Source organism: Maylandia zebra, linkage group LG22 (genome assembly GCF_041146795.1).
Source record: "Maylandia zebra isolate NMK-2024a linkage group LG22, Mzebra_GT3a, whole genome shotgun sequence".
NCBI lineage: Eukaryota > Metazoa > Chordata > Actinopteri > Cichliformes > Cichlidae > Maylandia > Maylandia zebra.
This window is the reverse complement of record NC_135187.1, coordinates 26419239-26442054: the sequence shown is the minus strand read 5'-3', so window position 1 is coordinate 26442054 and position 22816 is coordinate 26419239. Positions and strand designations below refer to the sequence as shown.

General features: G+C 41.9%; 1 protein-coding gene and 1 long non-coding RNA gene across 16 annotated transcripts in view; both read right to left on the bottom strand.

The window, feature by feature from the left end:
- LOC101485948 (regulating synaptic membrane exocytosis protein 2) overlaps positions 1-22816 on the bottom strand; it is a 58696-nt gene that overhangs the window by 26255 nt on the left and 9625 nt on the right. For 10 of the 15 annotated variants that reach the window (XM_023153229.3, XM_076879361.1, XM_023153222.3 and 7 more), the window contains 16 exons: positions 19545-19714; positions 18303-18483; positions 17391-17625; positions 16866-17147; positions 8525-8592; positions 8287-8406; positions 8077-8176; positions 7846-7969; positions 7697-7743; positions 7496-7584; positions 7375-7410; positions 6462-6592; positions 6148-6319; positions 2815-2974; positions 1989-2012; positions 217-285 (listed from right to left, as the gene is read on the bottom strand). In XM_023153229.3, the coding sequence (XP_023008997.3) occupies positions 217-285; positions 1989-2012; positions 2815-2974; positions 6148-6319; positions 6462-6592; positions 7375-7410; positions 7496-7584; positions 7697-7743; positions 7846-7969; positions 8077-8176; positions 8287-8406; positions 8525-8592; positions 16866-17147; positions 17391-17625; positions 18303-18483; positions 19545-19714 (2008 nt within the window). Of the gene's footprint in view, positions 1-216; positions 286-1988; positions 2013-2814; positions 2975-6147; positions 6320-6461; positions 6593-7374; positions 7411-7495; positions 7585-7696; positions 7744-7845; positions 7970-8076; positions 8177-8286; positions 8407-8524; positions 8593-16865; positions 17148-17390; positions 17626-18302; positions 18484-19044; positions 19180-19544; positions 19715-22816 lie in introns of those variants that run through there. The other 5 variants (XM_012922785.3, XM_023153231.3, XM_023153224.3 and 2 more) reach the window with 5 other exon arrangements.
- On the bottom strand, positions 8601-13877 carry LOC143414613 (uncharacterized). The gene is made up of 3 exons (XR_013095262.1): positions 11036-13877; positions 10810-10947; positions 8601-10611 (listed from the first exon to the last, which is right to left on the bottom strand). It is a non-coding gene; the product is annotated as an uncharacterized LOC143414613 (long non-coding RNA).

The following is a 22816-nucleotide window of genomic DNA, read 5'->3' as shown; positions in this document are numbered from 1 at the left end:
CAACCCTGACTCAGTTATTTTGTAATTTCAAGTTATGCAGTCACATTTATGTCATAATCCTCAAATGGTTTACCTTAAGCAGTTTGAGGAACTTATAAAATGATTAGATTCCCATTGTCTTACAGCAGCATGTTTTTAATCCACTTGAGCCAGTTAGTATTCTCTCCTGTATCCTTTAAAATGAGACTGCAGTGAATGATGGGATATGGAGTTTACCTGATATCACCCCAATGCCGTCTTCACAGTCATAATCTGAAAACTCGCTGTCACTGATCCTCTGAGACCCTGCAGATGGAGAGAGGGAGGACATTTAAGCCTGTAAGCAGCTCATCTGTAATCTTCTACAAGAAGGTCAACAAATCTAACACTCCAGACCGAACAGCCAGAGGACAAACCAGTTAACGCTGGAGCAATAAAAGACACATTCATCTGATATTACACACAGACTCCCTTAAACCTTTTACAACTCCTTGACCAGAACCTTTTCATCCACATCCACATCAGCCTTTAACAAATGCGTGAAATTTAACAGCAGTCAGAGTTTCGGACTGAATGCTGAAATTAATAATTTTCTGGCCACACAAAGGCCAGCATGTTTATACACAAATAAGATTTCTGCATTAGTCCCAAAAGTGAAGCAGAGTGGTCAGAGTTTGATGATAGGTGGCTGCATGAGAGATTAAGGTACTAGAAAGAGAACATTTATAGATGGCATCATGAGTGTGTATCAGTGTACCCAAATGAAGTCAACTTCCTGTTAAAGCATAAAAACATCCAAACAAAAGATCCAAGGAGGAAAGTAGAGATGAGTGTGTCACTTGCTCTCATCTTTTAAAGAGAAATGTGGAGCAATAAAACCCATCCAGCAAAGATCAGCTGGAAGAAAAATATAAAGAGCGATAGAACACCTGTGGGAATTTGAGCAGCACTGACCTCCTCCGTCCTGAGTCCATGCTCACGACTTTAACATGAGTCTCTCTGCAGAAATAAAGCTGGACATAACAACTGCATCACTGTTATAGAAATGATGCAGTGATCACTTCTGTTCTCTGATTTATTTTTCTGTTGTGAACTCCAGATCAGCGATGGGTCATATTTTGTTCCACGGGGCCATACAGTGCTATCAATAACATAAATGAAGTCCAACTCACAGGATAATTGAACTAAAACACAGTTACAGGTTACAATGGCAATACTGACAAAAAAAAAAAATCTGCCTTCGAAATTAAGCAACATTTTGACCAGCTGTCTGATATGTACCACTGGTTAGGTCATTGTAGCCGTTCACCTGAGGATTTCCAACCATAAAACTCCTCATAAAACTGTGTCTTAGTTGTTGTTTTTTTGTTTTAAGAAGTTGAATTAGGCTGACCATATGTTCATATATTCAACATCCTACACCTAGAACGTCCAATTGACTCCTCCTGGTACAACATCAAAGATCTCCCACAAGAAGATCCAGAACTCCCTTGAGAGATTTACCAATAATCCATTGAACAGTCTGTCCAGAACCTTTTCATGCACAGTTTGACATGTCTTCAAGTATTATATGGAACCCAATAACCTTCTGGATGCACTCGCTCTAATCAATCATTCCAGGATCCAGGCAGCTAGTTCTGTTCTAGTCCCTCAAAGATCAAACCCTAATCATCAAGTTTTGAGTAGCTGAGGTACAAATATTTCAAGAACTACGTCTCCCATGATTTGGCTACATAATATCTTTCATGAGAGCTTTCTGCCTGGTAAAATAACATTTAATTGCATCACTATGATATGATCAGGCAGGGCTATATTTGTGCAGCAATTATCAATCAATGACTTATTAAAACTATAAATACTAAATAGCACTTGAAATGGATAGCTTAGCATCACACAGGGAAATGCCATAGAGCTCACTCGTGCATGCACACACACACACACACACACACACACACACACACACACACACACACACACACACACACACACACACACGTGCACGTTTTTACCTGAGTTATAGTAATGACCTTTGTCTAGCAAAGCGTTGTGGATGATTTAAAATAAAGAAAAACAAATGAAACAAAAGAAGAAGAAGAAGAAGAAGACGTTAACAATAAAGCATAATAAACAAATAAAGAAATGAATGAGAGGACTGGTGTTGGATTGGATCTGCCAGAGGCCTGCTCTGCTGTGACTGGTTGTTAGGTTGTTGGACTAAACATTCACTGATGAAATAAGCCCAATCCAACATTCTTTCATTTTGAGCTCTTCTACAATTGACTTCAGGGGCATACACGTAGGAAGAGCCCAGCAGCAACGTGGCAAGCAGAGACCATCGTGTTAGTGAAGCAAAGTGACTGTATACCGAGGTTTTTTCTCCCTTTTTCTTTGCTACTACCCGCTGACTACCAACAGAAACAAAGGCTACCATTGATAGACATGTTAGAGGGTTTCAGCAACCAGAGGCTGGACTCTCCATTAAGTCTGCAAAAAGATGAATGTCAAGTTTTGGACTCCTTCACTCATTTGACTTTTGTCAATTTTTCGTTACAAATCTCAGAGTTCACCTTTCTTCTCTGACTCTATAACATGGTAAACCAGTTTGAACAAAACTTTAGCAACCGACTCATTTTCCAGTGATCAGAGCATGTATCAACTACAGTGAAATTACCAGTCCCAGCAGAGGAGAGCATCCCTCCAAATGATCCATCAAATAACATGTTGTTGTGTGAGGTTGTGACACAGGTTTGTTGTGTGTGTGCGCGTGCGTGTGTTTGTGTGTGTGTGTGTGTGTGTGTGTGTGAGTGAGAGAGAGAGAGAGAGTGTGTGTCTTACTCTGCAGCCTCCTGCTGCTGTGTGTGTGCTCAGCTTGCAGTCCCCTCCTCTGCAGGTAGGGGGAGGCTTTGGGCAGTGGCAGTGAGGAAACGTCATGAAGCTGCAGTTTGTACCAGTGAGGCTGATCGTCGAGCAGAGCAGACTCCATCTCTATCAGGATCTGACTCAGGAGAATGGATGCAAAACATACAGAGAACACTAAGAATATACAGAGTATGTAGAAAGGAGAACAAATAAAGAACTGGGAGCAAACACATGGACCTGTTTTAACATTTTCAGTGCTAATTAACACTAGAATCACAAAGGGGGTCACTTTGACCCCTTGGAATTTTCAAATTCTGTTAAATTAAAATTCCATCATCTCAGACTTCATGACTTTTCCGAAAATGTGTTTAATCATCTGTGAATTTAGGGGTGTGTGGGACAAGAAAAAAAAGATAAGATAAGATAAGATAGAACTTTATTAATCCCTCGGGTGGGTTCCTCTGGGAAATTCGACTTCCAAAAAAAGCACAGCAACGACCGAAGTTACAGTTACAGAATTGATATATATATATATATATATATATATATATATATATATATATATATATATATATATATATATATATATATATATACACACACACACACACACACACACATATATAAATACAGAGACAAATATAAATAAAATATACAAAGGGGATAAATAGAATAAATAGGAATAAAAAATAAAAATACAAGTGAATTGCACATTTCAAGTATTGAGTCTATTGCACTGTTGACTATTTACAAAAGTATTGTACAGTGAGGTGAAGAGGCACTACAGCTTATTTGTTCCCCCCTCCTTTGTCCTCCTGTTTCCCCTCCCTCTCCCCTCCAGAGAGGAGTTAAACAGCCTGATGGCGTGTGGGACAAAGGAGTTTTTAAGTCTGTTAGTTCTTGTCTTGGGGAGAAGCAACCTGTCACTGAACAGACTCTTCTGATTCTTTACGATCACGATCACTTATATTCAGAACTGCAGAGGACGTTATTCTGACCCCAATAAGTAATGTAAGACAACAAGTCACACTGGGTTGCCTAGCAACATGCATCATTTATTGGTATTTTGATATGTAGGCTGCAATAAGATGAACCAGTGCTAGGGATCTATAGTTCAATAAAAACTGAATAATTACTGCAGGACTGAACAGTAGGAATGGATAACGGTATCCGGTGCCATTATTATCTAACATAAACGGTAGTAACCAGACCGAAAAGCAGCGCACATTTCGGTCCTTTTTTCCTGAAATGTCATACACTTTGGATTCTAGCCAATCATTTTACCTTTCCCAGGATAGTAGGCGGGCCCAGGTACATACGTTCTTTCAGAGCAGAGCTACAGATTAAAAATGCCCAAGGCAAAGTGGTCAAAAGTCTGGCTGTACTTCACAGCAAAAAATACAAACTCAGCAGCCTGCAACAAGTGCTTTAAGGTGATACTGTGCAAAGGAGGTAACACCTCGAATCTGATGAAACACCTGGCGACGCATAGCGTTTTCTTAAAAGTTGAGAAATGCACCGTATTTGATAGCTTGCTGCAAGACCTCACACCGAGCACATCTACTGCGGGTGTGGTGCCTGTTATCGGTTGATGATGATGGCAGCAGCAGCCGTTCTTCTCTGGGTGAATAGCTTACTGTTGTTTGTGTGTAATTTACATTGAGTAGGCTAACCACGTTAGCCTATCGTCTGGCTGAGTGGTGCGACAGAAACAACCTTCTGCTTAACACTGAGAAGACCAAGGAGCTCATCGTGGACTACAGGAGGAATGCTGACCCACATCCACCCATCCACATTAAGGGGACGGCTGTGGAGCGTGTGAGCAGCTTCAAGTTCCTGGTAGTCCATATCTCCGAGGATCTCATCTGGACGACCAACTGCTCCAAGCTGGTCAAGAAGGCTCACCAGCGCCTCTTCTTCTTGAGGACTCTGAGGAAGAACCACCTGTCCTCAGACATCCTGGTGAACTTCTATTGCTGCACCATCGAGAGCATCCTGACCAACTGTATAACAGTCTGGTACGGGAACTGCTCTGCCTCGGACCGGAAGGCGTTGCAGAGGGTCGTGAAAACTGCCCAGCGCATCGCCGGAGCACCACTTCCTGCCATAAAGGACATCTACAGGAAGCGGTGTCTGAAAAGGGCTGGGAAAATCATCAAAAACCCCAGTCACCCATCACATGGACTCTTCACCCTCCTGCCCTCTGGGAGGCGCCACAGGAGCCTCCGGACTAAGACCACCAGGTACCGGAACAGCTTCTTCCCCACAGCTGTCAGACTCCTGAACTCTGCCTCCTGACATCTGACCCACGTTAACACATGGACTGGACATACACACACACACACCCGCAACCACCTACACACACACACACACACACACACACACACACACACACACACAGGACAACTGTACCCTCAAACACACAATAATAACATGGACTGAACCACCACTCACAACCACTAGCACTATATATAGCCTCTGTAGAAATTATCCACATATCTCACTTATCTTAACTGCACTACTGTATAATTCTGTGTAAATAATCATTCTGTACATACGATAATTTTTAATCCTACAACTGTTTATAACTTGCATAGTTCACATTTCTGTATAACTGTATAGCTCAGATTTCTGTATAGTTTTTCATACTTATATCCTGTTCATAGCCTGTACATACTTATAGTTATAGAATATTCATAACATACTTCATACCGTGTACATTATAACATACCATAATAGACCCATTTCTGTAATATACTCACATGTCTATATTATTGCTAATATATATTGTAATATATCTATATCACTAAAGCACTTCTGGATGGATGCAAACTGCATTTCGTTGCCCTGTACCTGTGCATGTGCAATGACAATAAAGTTGAATTCTATTCTATACCATATATATAATGTTCTTCCTCTACCCCCCCCCCCCCATTTTTGCACATGTCGAGGAGCGTGTCAGGTTACATTTCACTGTGTGTTATACTTGTATAACTATGCATGTGACAAATAAAGAACCTTGAACCTTGAACCTTATAGCTGCAGAAAAGGCTAACATTGTTATCTTTTTACTTAAAAACAGCTAAACATGAGAGGTTTTTGGACAAAGTGTGTGTTCTCCATTCTTTAAGCACCGGTTCGAGTACCATTTAAGCACCGGCACCATTTCAAAAGTACCGGTTTGGCACCGGTATCGGATAAAACCTAAGGCAAGGCAGAGTAGGTCAGAACTGAACTGTTAAAGGTTCTTAGTTTAATGAGTTTTCCCCATATCCTCTCCATTGTTCTGTATTGTTCATGGGTTCTCACCTCTCCCAAGAACTGGCTCTCCTCCTCTCGGACTCGAGCCTGGTCCCAGACTGTCAGCTCAAGCATTCGCTCTCTGAACTCACGTCGATGGACCGGAGAGTACATGAAGGTTTGGTTCCACCGAGGTTCCAATGACTTCTTCACTGTCTTTGTCCTCCGCTTACTCTTATCACTGTTAAAGGAGGAAGGTACAACTAACAGCCAATCACAGAGAATAGTCCACTACTGGTTTTAAAGGATATCAGAAGTTCTACAGTTTTACTTTTCAAGGAACCTCTAAGCCATAAAATACTGGTCTTTGATTGCTTTTTCACCTTCTATCTGGCAGGAAATAGATCTTGACGTATGGGTTCCGGGGTCGGCCGTCATCCCGAGCAGGAAGTTCTTTGGCTCCAAGAACGGTGACAATCAGTTGGTGGCCGACTTTATCATACCATAGCTTCACCTGTAGAATACCCACAACATCATCATTAGGACACCATAGTAATACAGAAGAAGCCTGGAGAACAACAAAAAAGGACCAAAGAAAAGAAGCTCCAGTCATCAGCAGGAGATACCCTGCAGAAAAGTTTTGTTAGCAGAGCAGACCGAAAGCACCTACAAATTCAAACAGACAATATAACCAATTACCAGCTAAGCCCAGTGAAACACCAGGTGATTGCTACAGAAAACCCAGAAAACCCAGTAAGATGATAACCAAAAGGGGACATGAAGAAAATTGTATCAACCCATAACTGTAATGGAACCCCAAGGAACAGCAACAGAGTCAGGACCCCTGGAAGGAACCTTAGAGAGTTTTTACAAAGCAAAAAGTAGAGGTACAAAACAGAATCACAAAACTGCAGGGGAGCCTTAGCATGAATACATATTGAAAAATAGTTATGGAACACAGCTAAAGGAGGCAAAATTCTTTGGAAGAGCAAAGGACCCTACAGACAAGAACAGTGCTAACAGAACTATACTGTAAAGTTCTCATATTTATACTACACTTTTCTACTCTTACCGACCGCTCAAAGTACTTTAACTACAAGGCACATTTTAGAACTGTCTCTAGCCACATAAGCTGAATCATTTACAACAACAATGGATACCCTCAGAACCACTAAAACCAGAAACTTGGAGTACTTTGTTCTGCTTCTTCTGTGATACATTTATCTACAGCCTAAAAGACTACACTACAGAGTAAATAAAGATGAACATGCACACGCCGTCCTTTTCAATTTTTACCTGAATCCGGGGAACCAGAGGTTGCCTGTCCACAGTCTGAAAACACACATCACCATGGAAATGCTATTAACTGACTGCTGAGTGGCTGTGTTCTGATGCAGTGCATGCTGGATAAACTTACCGAGACCTGTCCAGACAGAACACTGGGGCTCATTGGAGATGTGACAGAGATGGATGGGCCAACTTTCTGAGAGTCAAAGGAACTGGAACCTGAACATTAAATAGACCAATTCTGAGTCAGCAGGAACTTTGTCCACTATCAGATCTATGGAAGTTCTTAATGAACAGGACAGATGTAGTTTTTGTTTTTTTATAGACTCACTGGAGTTCAGCTGGACATGGGCACTCTCTACTGATCTGGAAACATCTCTGAAGAACATAGAATCAGCAACAATCTGTTACTATGATGTCCTAAGAGAAGAGAACAACCTCAGAAATATTTTCTGCCTCTCAGCTTGATCAGAGACCCACCCTATTGGTCGACACACCACCAGCTCCACCTGTGGTTCTTGTTTGGAGTCCAGGATGATGTTGTAGACCTCATTAAATGTGGCTCCTTGAAGAACCCGACCGTTCCACTCCAGAACCTGATCTCCTAAAGAAGAAAAGATAACATTGTAGAGTCCATCTAATTCAGTTTTAGCAACCTCTGACTCAGTGAACAAAGTAACTAAGACCTATCAGGAAAATCAGTGTGTTTACCTGGTCTCAGGTGACCCACAGTGTCAGCCAGACTACCTTTCTTCACCTTAGTGATGAAAGCACAGAGACGACCAGACTCTGTCATCTTTCCACCGACAACCTGCAAACACACAGCACCAAACTGTATTATCAAAAGAGGAGAATGAAGAGAAGAATAGTGAAAGAAATAGTAAAAAGAAAAGGCAGTAGAACAAAGCAGAAGAAGGCCACCTTGAGTCCCAGCAATGCTCCTGTATCTGCAGGAACAATTCCGTCCTTCATCCTCTTGTTCAGTAGAATTCGACCAATCAGACGCTCTCCATCCTTGGAGGGTTGCCATGTGACTGGCTGCTGATGATTCACAATGGGAAACACATGGTTACTTAACAATAACAGCAACCAACAACAGTTCCGCATTCAGAACAGGGTTTGTTTGATGGATTACTGACAAGGCAGGGCGTCAACTCACCATAGACATGGGAGCAGGCTCGCCATGCCAGGAACCATGATCCCACCACTGACTACTGTCCATGTCTCCTAGCAACCAGAAGAGGTTAAAGGTGTTTTAAAACACATACACACATGTCTTTGGCTTGTAGGAGGAAGTGGGAGTATCCAGAGAGAAGCCACAAATGCACAATGTGAACCTGCAAAATCTACACAGGAAGAACTTTTGTGGGGGTCAATCTTTTGAGGATGCCAACGATCACATTGTTGAGTGAGAAGACAGATATTTGAAAGGAGTAAAAGAGGCCATCTATGTTCACTGTGAATGACCATCTTTGAACAGAGAGGATGGCTTATTACACCGTCTGCTATCTACAATGCATTCTGAGATCCTTCCCAGTCACACTGAGCCACGCCTTTCTTTACACCTTGTCTCATGTGATGAGGCACATGGTAAATGCCTCATTAACGACCCTTCTAAGGGACAACCCCGCTCTAGGGTTTAAGACCAATAACCGACGATAGATGGTATATTTGCCCAGGGGCAGACTTTTTGATGGGGAGAGCATATATTCGTGCATGGAGTGATTTGTACATTTAGAATTTATACATTTTGTTTAGAGGGAATATTTTACCTTCCTTACCTTTCTTTTCTACTTTTTGGACTATTCATTTATCTATTCATTTGAGATGCGCCAAATCTAACAAAAGACTTAAAGCTATGTTTGCTGGAAGAGACATTTTGATTTTTAACATACTTTTTGTTTAATTTTGTGTTTGTTGTTTGGTCGAGCGTGTACAACAGATAAACACTGGAATGTGTAAACAAAGTTATAGTGGCAAAACAAAGCCAGTTTCTCTTTGTTTTCCTTCCAACCATTGTGTGGATTTTAATTAAATAAAATGTTTGGTTTTTTTCTGAACATAGGCTACTGCCTTTCTTTCTTTCTGTTATGAGTTTGAGTAAATGAATTGCAGCATTTGGGCACACTCTGAGGAGGGTGCATTTGCTCGTAGCTGGAAGACGGTGCCGTTAAAACAGTTCTATTATTTTTTCCCTTGACTGCTTCTCTTAACTTTAACCAATAGTATTAGCAAAGTTACTCTTGGGCAAATAAATAAATAAATCGCTCTTGTATAAACGATTAGCGAAAGGCTCAGCCTATCGTTGATGGTCGATAAATTTTACCAGTTGCCCAACATCACCTTGGACTCTCCACCGTTTGGTTTTAGAAATGAAGAAGCCTCTCAAATGAAACGTCTTCAAAGAACTTTAGGTCCAGTTGAGGTTTTTTCCAAGCTCCTTAGACTCCTCATGACCTGCATGTAACCTACACAGACATCCTCTATGTACATTAACACCAACATGAAAATTGCTGAATAACGTTATCAATCAGCTGCTCAACAAGCTGAGGTTTTTGGCACCAATTATGGATCATCAACAGGAAGAATAGGAAGAACAGTTAACCTGCTGTAACCACACTTACTTACACGTCAATTCTCGGTTCTGGATGAGCAGAACAAAATGATGCGGCTGTAAACAGCCCATCCCTCAAAATAATCAAAATTTGATTTAAACTGTTAAAGCAGCAACTCTTCACATTAAGCAGAGCTGGTTTTAAGCAAACCAGGATGTCAATCATGTAGCAGCTCACCTGGTTCACCATCCATCACAATTCACAGATTTTGTCTGTGAAAAGAAAAATATGACCTTGAGTCATTATGGCCATTGGCCATTATGTGACCATAAGAAGTTTCACTAAAATCTGAACAATCCTCTAGGAGCACAATCGATTCTTGTGAATTATGGATGCACGGACTCTTCATTAGTCGTTAAAACAGAGGCACTAAAAATGACTGGTTAATAAACCTGAACAAATTCAACAATGGATAGATAAAAAATTAATTTAGTTTCAAACATCACCAGCATTGTTTTGAAAAGAATCCTTTGCAAAATGAACCCATGGACCTGAGCACAGAATGGATTTCCTCCTTTGTGCTGTATGAGGCTCCTTCTGCTTTTATTTCAATCTTCAGCAGTGAAATGCAGCTGCATCATCTTCACATTTGCTCTCTGAATGTTCCTCCTGGTCTTCATGTGAAGCTGTGCTGCATATGTGGACAAACATGCTATAGTCTGAATGCCTGAAGATACTTGACAAAACTAATCAGAACAGCCAAATCAGAACAGTAACACCAGATCACTGAAACGTCATATTTATCTCCAACAAAATGTCAAAACATGTTGATGTGTGTACTTGTAATCATAGTTCTCCAAGTTACATAGCTTTCAAATGCTTCACTCACAGGTCCGCCTGCACGCCATGAAGGACAAGGAGGAGGCTTCAGGTGAGCAAGAGGAAGATGAGAAAGAACCTGTAATCCATGTAGCAGCCTCTCCTCCTCCTCACTAGGTTTCTGTGTGCTGTTTGTCCCGAGCACTGCCTGCAGGTTGCAGAGCAGTTCATTCCTGTCAGTAATGAGATTATTGGAGTCCAATTGTCAAGTGCATGTTTGTGCCTTCAGTACTTACAGTTAGTTTGGAGAAGACCCGAAGTTGATAGAGGGGATCAACTTTGGGGGACTACTGCTACATTAACCCCGCCCCCTTTCCCCCACCTTTCCACCAGATTAGAGTTGCTGAAACAGATGCCCAAAAATCCAGAAATTTTGCAGGTAATCACCAGAAGTCTAGCTCAGCAGCATAAACAGTCTGCTGGTTAAGGACCCCGCTGTATTGTGTGGTCACACACGAGCAGGTTAGTCTAGCGTGGCGTTCTCTCCTGCAGTCTGAGCTTCTATTCTTACATCTCTGCAGTGACTCTTGATAATCCAGACTCTCCTCTTTTAATCCTATTGAAGTAGAGCAAAGATGGTGATTTGGAGGTCCGACAGCACTAGAGCGGCAGTCTCATGCGCTCTAATCTGGATCAGATTGTCAAACGATGTCTCCAGGATCTTTCAGAGTTCTCCAGGAATGGAACCATCAATTTTGGTGGCGAATGTGCTGGTTTTTGTTTTGGTCTAGGTGTTCTCAGAGTGACGGTAGCAGAGATTCTGTGCTACTTAGTCTCTTCAAGGTTTAAGGGGAGGAGCCAAAAGTCATATGAGCGAATCAGAGCTCATGATCTCTGACCAGGTGATTTGTGGCCCAGTAACATAAATGCAACAGATTAACTCGTCAGCATGATGTCTGATTTCCTGAGAGGGGCCATCACTTTTCACTACAGCACAGGTCAGAGTCACAGGAGCTTTAATAACAGAGAGCAACCCCTTCTGGACCTCTTTAGAGCCAGAACACATGACAGACCCTAAAAAGTACAATTTAACCAATATAATAATATAATGACCAAATCACAGAGAACCCTTCAAAGGTACAGAAATTATATCATTGTTATTCCATCCTCAAAACTTTCTAGAGCAGGGGTCGGCAACCCTAGGCACGCGTGCCACAGTTGGCACGCGAAGGGTTAACTGATGGCACAACCATAGCTGGACTGGCCATCGGGCATACCGGGCATTTGCTCGATGGGCCAATGATTTTTTTTTTTGTAACGGTATAAACAATGAAAGGTGGTGGATTGGACAGATGCTGGCCGGTGTGTAAAAATAACTCAGTTGTTTGGTGGTGGCTATGGTGGAGCTTCCACAGATTCAGTAAAATTAACAAGTGGTGGAGGCCAGCAGGTGGATGAGGGAAGGGGAGGCAGGAGGAGCAGAGACCCGAGGCGGCTGCTGGTCCGAGTGTCAGGTGAACTGAACTTCAGGTAAGAAGTTATGACCTGCAGTCTATCTGGGTCAGATATAAACCAAGTTTAGGTGGAGTTTATTTTCGTTGTGCTGACTTTTTACAGTCAGTTACAATAACTAGCTAGCATGACGGAGTTTCTATACAGCTGGGTCGGTGCTATGATGTTACTGATAGTGAACTTTATTTTATTCATAAGATTAGTTAGTAGAGTTGCCAACCGTCCCGTAAAAAGACGGAATCGTCCCGCATTCAGAGAAATTATTACGTGTTTCGTGTTGAGCTGAGAAGGGACGCAGTTTGTCTAGGATGGAAAAAGACACAAAGGTGGAGTTATTCTGTCTTTACGCTGCACAGCTGCCTCTTCTTCTCTCATTCTCTCCCCCTCCCTCTCCTGTTGCTACTTTAATCATGAAACTGATCAATGATCAGCTGATCGGCTTTTCTCTCTTGTTTGTTTATTGCCCACTTTATGCCAGAAAGCGGAAACCAGCGGATGTCGCGCTAAACAACAGCAGCACGTTTAAGCTTGATCAGATGTTGTTAGAATTTATTTAATATCAATTTCTACTATCAGCTGAGGTTTGCTGGAGCCACAGCTGTAAAACCTGCTGGTCATGATATCGGTTTGTATATCTGGTGAGAGGGAAACATGAAGATGAAACCAGGAGATGTCCTTACTGAATCATCAGAGCTGAACACGTGATGGAGAAACAGGTTTACCTTTTAGGTGACATGAATGGGTTGAAGGGAAGTTATGAACTGTTTCTGAGAGACAAATAACACCAATATCATTTTCTAAGTAGCTGACAGCTGGTAACTGTGCAGGGGTGGATCTAGCAAAGTTTTGCCAGGGGGGCCAGGTAGGGCATTAACAGGGAGAGGGGGGCACAAAGAAATACTTTCTTATTCTCATTTAAAATGTCTGGCTGTTATTAAATAATTATCTGAATCTTACAACCAAAGTTTTTATCTGACGTAAAATGTATAGAAATCATACATATACCAACAAGACTGTACATCACTGTCACAACAGCGTTTGTTTTCATTCAAAGGCTTTATGGCTTTAATACCTGGTGGGCCGGTCTTTAGTCAAAATGCCCGGGCTGGGTTTTTTTTTGTCCCAGTCCAGCCCTGTGCACGACACGCAGTGAATTAATCTGAGAAGGTGCATCAAAAAAATAAATGGCTGCGCCAGCGGTGCACATCGCAAATCAGCTTGCATAGACACATTAGTTGTGTCTCTTCTTAATGACGGTATCTTAGCTAACAACCCAAACTACCAGATTCAACTTGTAATTGGCTAAAAATAACTTAGCCTACTGGTGAGAGGGACATTGTTAGCTTTCCACATTCCAACACTTCAAAAGCTTCAGGAGCTTTCCGCTCAGCACAGCATCAGCACCACAGAGATACACGGATACATCCGTAGACTCAAGACAATGCATTTTTGGGACTTTCAGGTTTATGAATGGTTTATGACCAATGTTTTATTTTCTGAACAAACCAGAAATCTATAATGAGCAGCTAGATTTGTCTCGCATTAACTGGCTCAGTTAATGCCAGTTAATGCAACAAACAGCTGGAATCCATAGCTGTGTGTTCATGGAGCTGCATTTTCACCTGCTGGACATCACTACCTGACAAGTTTAACTGTCTTGAACATTGCAGAGGCCTTATTGACAGTATTTTGCTCTACATATCTGTGTGAGCAGATTTTCTCTCACATGAGTGTCCTCAGGTAGCCGTCTGAATGCTGGACACTCTGAGACCTGTGTCTCTGAGTGGGAGACCAGAGGTCATATTAACATGTGTATCTCTGTATTAACAGACATGCCATATTGGCCCAGTTTATTTTTCTTATCAGTGTTGTGAGGAGACCATAAATAGGATTTGTATTTTCTGTTGTACAGTTCATTTGCTATTATGGATAAAAAGTGTCTTCACACATTCATTCCTTTCTTTCTACTTGGGATTAGGGATATCTGGTGACATCTGCATCCAACTGACAGGGAGTACTCTTTTTTCTCTAACATCCATCACACCTTTCCCCAAATATTTCTAGCCTTTTAGTTTGGGATTCAATGAAGGCCTATCTCCGAGGACAGATTATTTCATACACAGCTAATATGAAGAGGGTAAACTTAAAAGAATTAGCCGATAAAACAAAAGACTTAGTCCATCACTATGCACACAATAAGGACTCTGAGATCTTCAAGAAACGTACTGAACTCCAAACCAAATTTGAACTTCTTTCAACTCATGCTGTGGAGAGGCAACTATTAAAGAGTAGGAGTACATTTTTTTGTGCATGGAGAGAAATCAGGCAAACTCCTAGCTGACCAAATAATGGGTGTAAAGCCACGTCAGTGTAGAACTGCCATTAACTGAGATGACGTGCTCGTTACTGATCATGCCAAAATCAATGACACATTCAGGGAATATTATATGAAGCTTTATTCCTCTGAATCTCCCACCAACCACTCACTAATCACAAATTTTCTTAAAAGCTTGGACTTTCCTGACCCACAGAGAGATCTTGGATGCGCCATTTTCCAAAGAAGAGATTAGCGCTGCAATTTTCTCTCTACAGTCAGGGAAGTCCCCTGGCCCAGACGGCTTTTTGGTAGAATTTTTCAAATCATTTGCCCCACAGCTCGTACCTCTACTCCACTCGGTTCTATCTGAAGCATTCACACAGGGCAAACTGTGCGTCATACAGGCCAATTTCGCTTTTGATGTGGACTTTAAGATCCGAGCTAAAGCGCTGGCCCACAGGTTGGAAAGGGTCCTGCCAGCAGTCATATCTGAAGATCAGTCTGGCTTTGTTAAAGGGCGCCACCCCTTTTTCAACATCCGACGCCTTCTTAATATCCTGCACACGCCGTCCAAGGACACTCCAGAATGTGTTCTTTCCCTTGATGCGGAAAAAGCATTTGACCGTGTAGAATGGAACTATCTATTTGCTGTGCTGGAAAGATTTGGGTTGGGTCCCAACTTCATCTCATGGATCATGTACCTATACTTGTCCCCTGTTGCGTCTGTTTGCACTAATAGCCAGAAATAAAAACCATTCTAACTTAAACGAGGCACACGTCAGGGTTGCCCCCTTAGCCAGTTGTTATTTGATCTAGCTATTGAACCCTTAGCAATGTTTTTTCGAAGCAGTAAACTTGTCCAGAGTATACAAAGAGGTCAAACTGAACACAAAGTCTCTCTCTATGCTGACGATTTATTGCTTTTTATTTCAAATCCAAATACTTCCCTACCGTCTATATTGTCACTACTCACGTGTTTCAGTCAAGTCTCTGGTTATAAATTAAATCTGTCCAAGAGCAAACTTTGTCTACTAAATGAAGAAGCGTTTCCAATAGGTTTGTTGGGTTTCCCCATCAAAGAGCAGTTCACCTACCTGGGTATTACAATTACAAGAAAGTATAAACAACTTCTTAAAGCCAACATTTTTACACTATTGAAGAATGTCAAACAAAGCCTTCAACAGTGGTCACCCCTGAACACAACTCTGGTCGGATGAATTAATTCAATTAAAATTAATATCCTTCCTAAATTCTCATACTTATCTTTACCAGTCTTCATCCCCAAGTCTTTCTTTATAACTCTAGATTCTATAATCTCCTCTTATATTTGGAAGGGTAAACGATCTCGAGTAGCTAAGATGCATTTACAGAAACCTAAGATTGAAGGGGGTCTGGCACTCCCCAACTTCCGCTTTTACTATTGGGCTGCCAATATTCGGTCCCTGACCTACTGGTTACAGTCTGGGGAGGGTGTGGGCCCCACCAGCTGGCTGGCAATGGAATTAGACTCAACTCAGGGTATTTCTCTTGCCTCCTTTCTGGGTTCTTCTCTTTCTTTATCCATTGACAACTTTACATCTAATCCGATAATTCGGCACTCCCTCAGGGTGTGGGCACAGTTAAGGAGACATTTCAATCTTAATCATTTTTCACTTCAAAGCCCCATCCTTTCAAACCACCTATTCCTCCCCCCAACTTTGGACAACTTGTTCCAGGTCTGGTTTAGAGCAGGTATTATTTTCTTTAAAGATCTCTTTATATATAATAAACTAGCATCATTTGATCAGCTGGCAGGAAAATACAGTCCTCCCAAAACTCACTTTTTTAGATACTTACAACTCAGAAATTTTTTGCAATCCCACCTCTCCAATTTTCCAGAAGCTCCAGCTGCTAATTTACTGGACAAGCTCCTTAATTTGCAACTATCAGGCAAAGCTGTAATGTAGCTGTAGTGGTGGTATAGCTAACTTCTGTGTGGTTTTTTCCCTCTTTTAGTTTTTTTTTTCTTTTTTCACGTCGAGAGGAAAACAATGTTCCAACATGAGAAGTTCTGTTTAGTATTCATTGTAAACAGCTTGTGTTTTCCGTCTTCTTTTTTTCTTTGTAAACTATATCCACAAATACTCAATAAAAATATTTTGAATAAAAAAAATAACCACTTGATCACGGGTCAGAGAATACACTTTTCTCTCTCGTGACCAGTGGCTGTATCATATCCAGCGCGACAAACAACTCTCAAGCAATGTGCACACATGTAAGAAAAATGATTGACTGGCTGTTAGCATGTAGCCACTTACTGTCAGGCTCATCAGCGCTAGTGTACTCAGGTGTGGTAACAAGATCCTCCTCTGAGCTGCTAAAGCTGCCAATCACGTGCATCTTCCCTACATGCCGACTCCTCTGTGCTACATTCTCAGTGGCTGGCTTCCTCTTCAGGGTTGAGCTTGGGTCCAGTAGTTGTTGTGATAATGGGCTGTGACGGGAATATGTTGGGCTTATGTGAGTGGTTGCACGGTCCACAGAGTATGACCTCTGACCTCCAGATTTGACCAATCCCAGAGGCAGATTCTGACGAAGAGCTGAGAATGAAACGAGTAAAACCGATCACAGCCTGCTAATAAATGGTAAATGGCCTGCATTTGTATAGCGCTTTACTTAGTCCCTAAGGACCCCAAAGCGCTTTACACTACATTCAGTCATTCACCCATTCACACACACATTCACACACTGGTGATGGCAAGCTACATTGTAGCCACAGCTGCCCTGGGGCGCACTGACAGAGACAAAATAAGATGTGAGTAGATGGGCGGACATGCCCTTACCTGAATGCCTCATGGTCAGGTGGTCAGGCTCTGGGGTTGCCAGGGAAACATCACTGTGGCGGCGCTGGTGGCGGACCCTGCCTACCTGAGCTAACATCCTCATGGTTTCTTCACTTGGTTGTGTCTTCACTGGGTATCGGGCAAGGTTTGGGTCACTACGGTACCGTGCCTGAAACTCCACTTCCTGTTGTCGCCGCAGCTCAAGCTCATCCTGACGTTGGTCTAGAGGGTGATCCTGAGCCAGGAGGTGAGAAAGGTGAACATTATCATCATCATCAGTTTGGTAAGCCCTGAAGCCTGCTATGTTTATCACAGCTCAACTGTCATTCATAGCACGACTTAACCATCAATAAATGAAATTAATTAAATCATTAAGAAAAAACTATTAAACTAGTGAAAAATAGTTAAAACATTTAATTAATTGCTTTTGGCAAACAGAATGGTTCTTTTATAGCACGTTGTGTACTCGGGGAGTGCAGAAAAATGCTATATGACAACCAGTCCATGTAACAAAGACAATCGTATGAATGAATTTAATGAATGGGTGTCAGTGGCATGTTGTATAAAGTCCTCAAACAGAATGAAAAGCGCTATATGCCTCAACATGCCTCATTCTCCCATTCATAGAAGCACTTTTTTAATACTATGCAGTGCTTTCTATCTAATATTCACACACATTCACACTCTGATGGATGCACTGGAGAGCAACTTTCCCAAAAGTTATTTGGAACGCAGTTCAACCTTTACACTAGCAGACCTGGTCAACCACCTGTGCAACAACTACTCCATTTTCTTTGTTGCATTTCATCTTTCATTTCTAAAGAAAATAAATTATTAAACAGCTTCCCGCATCAGATCAAATAATTTACAAGAAATGTGAGCAAATAAATGAATTTCACCTGTCAGACTCACCTGTGAGTACCAGCGACCTCGCCCATCTCTTATTGGTTGCCTGTGTGCCTGTAGCTCTTCCTCTCCGTAACCATGACAGCAGTGTGGCGATCGAGAACGGTTGTTCACAGCAAGGTCCGATGGTGAGCTAGGCATCCTGCTCCTCCTGCCATTATAGTACAATCCCGAGGGGCTCTGCCTCCTGTCAGTCACAGAGTGTGATCCAGTGAGAGTGGAGGAGGAGCAGATTGTCAGCCAGCTGATACATATATACCCACACTCTACACAGAACCAAAGCTTCAAGAACTGAGGAGTCTATTGTTAATAGTATTACTACTAGTAGCAGTATATGAAGTTCTTCCTGTTCAGACTTCCTTTTTATCGACCTGTTTCAAGGCTTTTTCACCTGTACTGTCAACTTTTTAAAAAGGTCTTCACTGTAATAATAAACTCATTGTTTAAGGAAAACTACATTTTGACTCCTGTTCTATGTTTACGGCCATAAAATCTCAACTCTGTCTGAGTTAAATTCTGTTACCAAAACCAGAACCAGCAGCAGACATCGATGCAGCATAGAAACATTTAAACTTTTCTCCAGCAGCTCCAGACAACATGCAGTGTTCACAAGCATCAAAATATCAAAGCACTGGTTAAACCTACTAACGGTGAAAGTGAATCCGATTTCTGATCAACAAAGTTTGAGTCTGTATCAACAGACATAAACAGACAACAACAGCATAAAGAAGCTGAGATGTGTACTTACATGCAGTCAGTCTGAGTGCAACCACATACACATTTAATTAAAGTTTTTACAGCTCTCCTAGGAGGTTTGAAGCTTCATATTGACCAACACCTTGACACGCTCAGCAAGTTTATGACTGACATGGATCACACCGGAAGGCCCTCCCCCTCTCCAATCCCAGCAATACAGGAAATGACATCACTGCTGTTAGCCTGCATGCTGTATTTAGCACCAGCAGTAATCCTCTGCAAGGTACCAGATTATTAATCTGTTAATTTGATTACAGGATGTGTGTGTGTGTGTGTGTGTGTGTGTGTGTGTGTGTGTGTGTGTGTGTGTGTGTGTGTGTGTGTGTGTGAGAGAGAGAGAGAGGGAGAGAGATGGAGGTCACTCTCTAATTAAAAACAATCTCACTAATTAAAAGTTTAAATTTAAATGAGAAGCATGCAGGCACAGCTGACAGTTAAATGGCCTCGGGAACAAAAAAATGATAAATAATATAAACAATGAATAATACCCACCATTCTGCTGCACCATTACTCAAGGGCCCCGTGGCACCCAGTGGCCCATGTGTAGGTGGGTGGGGAGCCCTGTGTAAGCTGTAATTGATGGATAGCATTTCAGGGGAAAAGTCCCCTGACCGAGTGAGAAACTCCTGCTGCTTCCTGCACACATTGCACACCCACATCACCTGAAACACACACACCGAGTTTGTTTACTATAAACGCATGTAAGAGGCTGCTGTTGCCTGATTGGCTGGTTTTCCTCCTGATGTGATAGTTGGCATGCTTTACAGATCATGTGGTGTCTCCTGAGTTCCAAACAACCAAAGATGCACAACTTCACATATTTTCCAGAGATGATGCAATTATGTCATTAGTGGATGTTGATAAATGAGTTGCTTTTATTGAAAATGAACTTCTAGTCTTTCAGTTTAATACATTCTGTTAAATTTCCTGTAAGTTTATCTTTTTACACAACTTACATATTGAGAAAAACGGATAGGTTTTCTCTGTACTTAGATTTTCCTGCCATGGTGAATCCTGGGCCCTATTTCAGGAAGCCGGTTTAGTGGAAAAACTGAGTAAGTATACCCTGAGTTAACGAAAACTGGTTTTTCGGTTTCACAAAGCGAGTTCAGCTGAAGCCTGAGTGAGTCACTATGACGACACACGCCGTGAAGCTAACCTGCCCCCTAGCAGGTTTACTACAACTAACCCTGACTGTCTCCGCCCCTTTGTCGGAAACCTGACAGTAGGAAGTGTCAGACATGGCGTGCTCTTTCCTTGAAGAGCCAGTAGATCGTGAAGCCCAAATTCTCCGCAGAGCTCTCCGCCGGGAGAAAGTGATCAGAGCGCGTTTGGACATCTTATCATTTCCTGATGATTTTCTGTGCGAATGTTACCGTTTTTCAGCACAATCTATAATTTATTTGGATAACATCCTCAGGCCATATATTACGCATGTGACACATCGCGGACATGCTCTCAGTTCTGTACATATTATTTGTATTGCACTTCGGTTTTTTGCAAACGGGAGCTTTCTGTATAATATTGATGACGCTGAGCACGCTTCCAAGGCTACCGTCTGTCGGGCAGTCAGGAATGTTACAGTTGCACTGAAACGTCTCCTGTACTCGTTTGTGGTGTTCCCCGGTCATAGACCCACAAGATTTATCAAAGAGGGATTCCACAAAATTGCAGGTATCAGGGTGACCAAAACGTAATGTATGATGTGGTGATACTTGGACTACTACTTAAATTTTACATTTATTTTCAGGGTTCCCAGGCGTGTATAGATGGCACTCACATTCCAATCATTGCTCCTTCAGTAAATGAAGGAGACTATGTGAACAGGAAGTCTTTCCACAGCATCAATGTACAGGTACATAGTTCCCTGTAGCATGTCAAACTAACAAATTATTTCATTATAGTAATGGATGCTAATTCGTGTTCTCTGCACTGTGAAGATCATATGTGATGCTGCCAACATTATCACAAATGTGGAAGCCAAGTGGCCAGGCTCTGTCCATGACTCACAAATATTCCGTGAATGTACACTGAGCACAAAATTTGGACATGGTGAGTTGAGAATACTTTAAAATATATAAAGACCAATTGCTTCAGGGACATTTGAACTGAAGTGTATCCTTCTGTCTTAGGAGAGTTCACTGGCTACTTGCTTGGTGATAGGGGGTATCCATGTTTACCCTATTTGCTTACCCCTTACTCTGACCCTGAACCGGGCCCACAGCAGCGATATAATCTGGCTAATTGCAGGACAAGAGCCAGAATTGAAATGACTATCGGAATGCTTAAGGCCCGGTTCCAGTGCCTGCAAAGACTCAGGGTCACCCCAGAAAGGGCATGTGACATTATTGTGGCATGTGTGATTCTTCACAACATTGCCACAATTAGAGGAGAACACTGTCCTTCTGAACCAAACATCAGCAGTGATCCAAACCATGAACATCCTGACCCTCCCACGGACATACAAGATGGAAACGCAGTCAGAGACACCATATGTCACAATAATTTCTTTTGACCCATCACCTCAACATGTTGAAAGAAGAATAAACAGATTTTTTGTTCAACTGGCTTTATTGGTCGCCTGTATTTCCTGTACACAAAGTATTAAAAGATGTAAACCTCATAAAGTGTCTCTGTTGCTTCCTCCTCCGTAACAGCTGTCAATGTTTCTTCATTATTTTCCTGTAGTAAAGAAATAAACAACATTGCTGTTCTACTGTAAACTCATCTAATCTGTGGAGTATTACTCACAACTGCATGTTGGTCTGGCTCAACAGGAGGCTGCACCAGATGCAGTACACCATCACCATCAACTGATAGAATATGAGGTTTATACAGGTCACTTAAACTTACAAGGGACCAAATGGCAATTAACAAACATACCAAGCACCTTACACTTCATTGTCATTATGCTCTCAAAGACAACCAAGACTGAAGGAAGGCAAAATCAGTCGGAAAATAACTTCACTACAAAATAATCCATTATGGTAAAGAGTTTATCAAATGAATGAGCAGCACTGCAAAGGTGACTGTGAAGAAAGGATGTATGCACATCATGTATTATTTTGAATTTACCCCCTATGTCGGCACTTGTGTCTTGCGGGGTTATTGACTCAGAGGATGTCCCCGCAGAGATGCCTTCGGCCACAGGGCGCCCACTGTTTTGGCTGAGGGCCAACTGCTCAGCCTCTGTGAGTGGTGGTGGTGGAGGACCCCCACCTGTTTTTCGGGCCTCCGCTTTTTTTCTGTTGGCTATAACGGGTCACATTTGAGCATACAGAGTAAGCAAATATGTACTTGTAATGTGCTCAGATAATTTCAATGAGTGCTTACAGAAAGGAAATTAATGTAGCCTCTAACTGCAATTGATTTACATCGGACAAACTGACCAAGCACTATGGCTCATAATACAATTACACCTTACCTGTTTGGACTATATTTTTATATTTCATTTTTACTTGCTGCCAGGAACGTTTGGGGCCTGTTGGGTTGCACCTGCGCTCACATCACATCACAAAATAAAATGTATAAAATAACAAATAAAATAACATATGATAAAATAACGTGTTAAATGGGTGGAAATCCCTAGATCAATGTTTATATTAACACTCACGCATTGACTCTGTCGGCTATGTTTTGCCATGCATGCTCCCTTTCTTTTGCAGCTGTGGCTGCGTTACTTTTTTCCGCGGAATTTGTATGTTATCGGCATATGCTGCCATCAGAATTTCGGCCTCAAGCGCTGTGACATACATTGACCGCGC